This window comes from Alligator sinensis, unplaced genomic scaffold, assembly GCF_000455745.1.
Source record: "Alligator sinensis unplaced genomic scaffold, ASM45574v1 scaffold1860_2, whole genome shotgun sequence".
Taxonomy (NCBI): Eukaryota; Metazoa; Chordata; order Crocodylia; family Alligatoridae; genus Alligator; species Alligator sinensis.
The window spans coordinates 147693-153473 of record NW_005843035.1 but is presented as its reverse complement, the minus strand read 5'-3'; the positions used below and the strand labels follow the sequence as shown (position 1 = coordinate 153473).

General features: G+C 63.8%; 2 protein-coding genes across 2 annotated transcripts in view; both read left to right on the top strand.

Annotated features, from left to right (window-relative positions):
• The window catches only part of STIP1 (stress induced phosphoprotein 1), a 15452-nt gene extending 12284 nt beyond the window's left edge, over positions 1–3168 (top strand). Inside the window, exons 10-14 of the mRNA XM_025193263.1 lie at positions 364–488; positions 1052–1088; positions 1239–1342; positions 1689–1861; positions 2870–3168. Of these exons, the coding sequence (XP_025049048.1) occupies positions 364–488; positions 1052–1088; positions 1239–1342; positions 1689–1861; positions 2870–2942 (512 nt within the window). The 3' untranslated portion in view covers positions 2943–3168. The remainder of the gene's footprint in view (positions 1–363; positions 489–1051; positions 1089–1238; positions 1343–1688; positions 1862–2869) is intronic.
• A 137-nt stretch (positions 3169–3305) lies between these two features.
• Positions 3306–5781, top strand: part of FERMT3 (fermitin family member 3) — a gene marked incomplete at its 3' end in the record, with an annotated part of 11313 nt that continues 8837 nt past the window's right edge. Inside the window, exons 1-2 of the mRNA XM_006036879.2 lie at positions 3306–4685; positions 5439–5615. Coding sequence (XP_006036941.1) covers positions 5444–5615 — 172 coding nt within the window. The remainder of the gene's footprint in view (positions 4686–5438; positions 5616–5781) is intronic.

Below are 5781 nucleotides of genomic sequence, written 5' to 3'. Positions count from 1 at the left end.
TTGTAGTTTATTTTGGGGGGATGTCATGGCTGGAAATAAATTATTGGATTTGATGGGGAGAGCTGGGTTGGGGGGCTGTCATGGGGTGGGGCTATGTTATGAAGTGTTATCACAGAGGCGGGGCTAAGTTGCCATTGAGACAGGGCTGGGTCCTATGGAGGTGGAGCCATGCCACCGTGTGGGGGAGGGGGTATAGAGGCAGCTGCCATTTTGAGGTGAGGGAAAATGATGCTTCCTTGGTGCTGGCACCAGCCATGGGGGACCCAGGTGTCCTGGCCTCCCGCCCGGCCAAGCCAGGAGCCCAGGGCCATGTGTGGCTGTAGTCTCGGGGGGGCCCCCATGACGTGCTCTCTGCCCCCCCAGGCGATTACCCCCAGGCCATGAAGCACTACACAGAAGCCATCAAGCGCAACCCCCACGATGCCAAACTCTACAGCAACCGGGCAGCCTGCTACACCAAGCTGCTTGAGTTCCAGCTCGCCCTCAAGGTGCGTGCCCGGATGCCTGGGTTCCCTCCCACTCAGGGAGGTGGTGTGGCTGGGAGCCCGGTCACCTAGGCTCTCCCCCAGCTCAGAATGGAGCGTGGTGGGATAGAGCAGGGGCCCAGGCACCTGGGTCCTCTCCAGATTTGGAGTCTGGGAGGTCAGAGCAGCCAGGAGCCTGGGCTCTCTCCCAGCAGGAGGTGGGTAGTGGGGGCTGTGGTGTTGGGTCCAGTGGTTTATCCTAGCCTGGTCCCTCAGCCCCACCAGCCCGGAAAAGATTTCCACCCTATGGGGATACAGGGCGCCTTGTCTGGTGCTGGGATGCGGCTGGCTCTGGGGTGGAGCATTGAGGGAAGTCTTGGGGTACAGAGCTAGCTGCAGCCCCTGGTGCTCCCCACAGCTAGTCGTAGCCTGTCCTTCCCAGGGCCTCAACCCGACACTGGGATGTGACCAGTTCTGGCATGGGGCTGGGGTGTTGGGGGTCCTTTCGTCCAGAATCAGAGCCTTTAACCCTTCAGTGCCCGTGTGCTCTGAGGAGCTTCTTACCACTCTGCCTTTTCCCTCTCCAGGACTGTGAAGAATGTATCCGGCTAGAACCGACCTTCAGTAAGTAGCCAGTGGGGCATCTGTCTGGGGGCTTGTCTGTGTGTCCCCCACCCCTGAGGGGCTACATGGGGGTGGGGAGGAGCTGTCCGTCTGGCCCCATGAGGCTGACTCAGGGGCTGTGGTCCCCCTTCCCCCCCCAACTTGATTTAGTCAAGGGCTACACCCGGAAAGCAGCAGCCTTGGAAGCCATGAAGGACTACACCAAAGCCATGGACGTCTACCAGAAGGCGCTGGACCTGGACTCCAACTGCAAGGTCGGGGCTGGGGGGGCCATGAGGGGGCTGGGGCTCTAGCCAGGGACCCACAGGGCATCCAGTCCTGGCGGGGGAGGTCTGGACAGCACCCAGCATCCCTTGATCTTGGCTGGGGGTTGGGTCTGGACAGCACCCTGATCTTGGCCGGGGGGGGGATCTGTACAGTGCCTGGCGCCCCCTCATTTCATTGCTTTCCCAGTTCAGAGGGAAGAGGGGCAATTTGAGCAGCGGGGTTAGGAGTCTGGACACCTGGGTCCTATCCCAGTTTTGGGAGGGGAATGGAGCTCCCCCATAGGTCCAGGGCATCTTGCCCTCACTGGCCTGTGCCCTCCCCTTCCCGTTGCAGGAGGCAGTGGACGGCTACCAGCGCTGCCTGCTGGCCCAGTACAACCGCAATGATACGCCCGAGGACGTGAAGCGCCGCGCCATGGCCGACCCTGAGGTGCAGCAGATCATGAGCGACCCGGCCATGCGCCTCATCCTGGAGCAGATGCAGAAGGACCCCCAGGCCCTCAGCGAGTAAGTGAGGGAGGGGTGGGGGGGGTCACTGCTGCTTCCTTTCCTGGGCACAGGCACGGGGGTGTCTCCATCTCCAGGAGGGGGTGGCGCCTGTCTTCGGCACCAGGTGGCGCTGGTGCATCTGAAGGCAGCTGTATATGCACAGCCTACCCTAGAGCCAGCCGCATCCATGGCCTTGTATCCCCAGCCCCGATGCCCCCAGAGCTGGCTGCCAGTGTTACACTCAGCCTGCAGTACCCCATCCCAGAGCTGGCTGCATCAGGGCGAGGGGTCCTATATCCCTAGTCTGTGACATCCCACCCCAGAGCCAGCTGCATCTGCTCCGCTCTGCTGCCAGCAAACAGAGGAACCCAGAGACAACAGCACCTCAGCTACATTTAGCCCTGATCTCCCCACCCCCACCCCTCAGCCAGCTGCATTACAGCACCCAGCAAGGGGCCTCATATTGCGAGCCGTGTGTGTTATGCTCAGCCCATGACACAGTCAACCCTAGAGCCTGCTGCGTCTCTTCTACTCAGCTGATAGCAAACACAAAAAGCCCAGAAACAGCAGCACCACTGGAAAGGTGGCATTGGGGCCAAGCATAACAGAGCCAGCCACATCCTAGCGCTGGGTACAGGGGCCCTGTATCCCCAGCCCTGCATGGCCCACTCCAGACCTGGCTGCAGCTGTGTTACACCCACCCCTTTATGCCCTGCCTCAGAGCTGACTGCATCCCTGCACATTTCAAGGGGCCCTGTACCCCCAGCCTGAGAGGTGGCCGCATCACCAGTATACTGAGCTGGCTCTAGCCCTACCCCAAATGCATTTCTGTTATACTCAGCAACCCTCTCCCCAGAAGTGGCTGCATTGGTTGTACTTGGCCCACAACACAGCCCACCCCAGAGTTGGCTGCGGCTGTTACACCCAGCCACCGGCATCCCCTAGGAGTAGCCACAGCCTGTTACTCCCAGCCCTGAGCTCCCCCCCAGAGCCAGCCGTATCTTGACTGTTCTTCCTTCCCCCCAGACACTTGAAGAACCCGGTCATTGCCCAGAAGATCCAGAAGCTGATGGACGTTGGTTTGATTGCCATTCGGTGATGACAGGCCTGCCTGCCTGCCCCCATCGTGTGCCCCCTCCGCCCTTGGGGGCACAGAGACTCATACTGGGGCCTTGCTGTCCCCTCCAGGTGCCCCCTCCCCCCGGGGGGCCCCGAAGGGGGACAGGAGGGGGGACCCACAGCCTCTGCTGTGAGGGGGAGGGGGGATGTCTCCAGCTGCACGACTGCCTTGTCCTGCTGCATTCCAATAAATGAGCAAAGCAGTCGCCCTCGGCTCCACTCGTACCTCCCTGCCCCCAGTGGAGGGGTTGCTCTGCCCCCTCTACAGGGCGGGCTGTGGGGCAACCCCCTGACTCTAACCAGGCAGAGGAAGTGACATCATGCTGGGGGGTGTCTACCACCTAAGCCTGTCCATGGGGGTGGAGCCTGTGGACCTGCCTCCCCCCCACTCCTGCCTCATTAGGGGGCTAGCCCTCCCCCACACACCCTGAAACCCCCTTGTGTGTGTAAGCCCCTGGCCCTGCCTAGCAAGCAGGGATAGGAAGTGACATCATGCCAGCTGGGGGGTGGGTCCATGACATGCCCCACCCTGGGGTGGAGCCTGTGTGCTAGCCCTCCCCTGTGCCCCCTGCCCCATCACATGGGTGACCCCGACCTGGGGTCCCCCCCTGGCTCTGTCTGACCTGAAAGAGGAAGTGACATTGTGCTCATGCCCCCTTTCCTCCCACCCCCACCCTCAGCTAAAAATATCCAGCGCCAGCATGGACCGGAAAGGACCGTGACACAGCACCCAGGCCCAGCCCCCCACTCCCACAGCTTCCCAGCAGCAGTGAGGCCCAGCCCAGCCCCCTCCCAGTATAGGCTGGCACTGGCTAAGCAGGGCTGGGGGAGGGGGCCCACCCTGCGCCCCAAGGGGGCAGGAGCCAGTATACCCAGTGAAAGGGGCCGGGGGGGGGGTGGTTGGGAGATGAAGGCCTGGGTTTCTGGCCTAAAGCGAATGCCAGGGCCGCAGGGGAAGGGTTTGGAGGAAGCTGGATGCCTGGGTTCCCCCTGGGGACAGAGGAAGCTCAGGCCTCCCCTCCCAGCTGCTCCCCATTGCCTGCTGGGGCCTAGGGTCCAAACTAAACAGGGAGGGCTGCTTGTAGGGGAGGAAGGGCAATTGGCCTGGGTTATTGCCCCACCCTGTGGCAGTTGGAGCTCCCCTTTTGCCCCAAAACAGCCCCTTCCTTCCTTGTGCTGGGAGGGGAAGCAGTCCTAGTTTCACTTCCTGTCCCAAACCCGGGGATTGTCTGCAGCAATCCAGTCGTGTCAGGGGCTGCAGACCCCCGCGCTGAGACTGGGGGCTGCTGGGTGCCGTACAGACCCTGTAGGCCCAGATCAGGAGCACCAGGTGCTGCGCTGCCCCCCCAGGCCAGGGTCAGGGTGGCGGGGGTGCCAGGTCGGTGCCCAGAGCCCCCAGGCGCAGCGGAGGGGATGCTGGGTGCTGCACAGCCCCCCTGGATGTCACTGGGCCCCGCCAGGCTCTGTCCAGACCCCGTGGGGCCGTGCCAGGCGCTGTGCAAATGCACCGAGTGTGGCAGGCCGCAGGCGGATTCCTGGCAGGGGCTGGCCCCAGGCCCCCACTTCCTTTCCTGGGGCCTGGGAGGAAGTGACTGACGAGGGTGGGGGAGGGGCCACACCCTGCCTGATAGCGCTGCACCCGGACGCCCGCTGCAGCCACGGGGAAACCGAGGCAGCGCCCAGACCCCTGGCACTGACCGGGGAGACGGCTGCACCCGGCAAGGTGAGGGGGGCTCTGCAATGAGGGGAGGCCTGGAGGGGTCCCTGGGGGTCTACAGCCCCGAGGAGGGTGGCGCGTGGGCACTGAGGAGCGGCGGGTCCAGGGGGCCCCAGACACCTGGGTTCGATCCGTGCAGCAGGAGGGAAGTGATGGCTGTCAGAGCAGGAGGCCAACAGGCGCCCGGGTGCTCTCTGCAGCTCTGGCAGGTTGGGGGGGGCTGAGGGGTTGGGAGCCCGGACACCTGGGTTCTGGGCTGGGAGGTAGGAGGGGAGCAGGCCTGGGATAGAGGGGTGGTGGGAACCCAGGCATCCGGGCTGCCAGGCCTCCGGCCCTGGGTTTCCTCCCTCATCCCAGTGCTCCCAGTCCCTGCTGCTCCAGCCAGGCCGTGGCTTCTTTCCCAGCCTGGACCTGGAGCTGTGGTCCAGCCATTCCTGCATCCCACGATGCTCCACCCTTCACACCTAGGGGAGAGCCCAGGCATCCAGCCCAGGTGCCCCTGCTCTAGTGGGAGGAACCTAGGTGTCCGGGCTCCCAGCTGTTCCCTTCTCCGCTCCCCACAGTGTCCAGGCTGATGGGACCCAGGCATCTGGGCCTGGGGCTGAGGGGCACCAGGTGTCTGGGCTGGGGTTGACAGGACCCAGGTGTCCAGGGGATGTGGCATCCAGTGAAGCTGGACCCAGGTGTCCGGGGCAGGTGGGACCCAGGGGACCCCGGCGTCCAGGCAGAAGGAACTCAGGTGTCCGGGTGTGGCTGCAGGCATCATGGCGGGGCTGAAGACGGCGACGGGTGATGCCATTGACGCATCGTGGGAGCTGCGTGTGGCAGTGGATGGGGCCGGGACCAAGGACGGGGCTGAGGCCGCCAATGTCACGCTGCGCGTCACTGGCGACCTGCACATCGGGGGGCTCATGCTGCGGGTGGCCGAAAAAATCGGTGAGCGATTTTTTTCGGCCGAAAAAATCGATGACCTTTAGGTCCCCCTAGGAGCTGGGGCAGAACCCAGACGTCCGGGCCCCAGGAGCCCTGCTAACTCGCAGACGCTGAGCAGGGCAGAGCCCAAGCACCAGGGCACCCTGCTTTCGCCCCCAGCCCCCCCCCC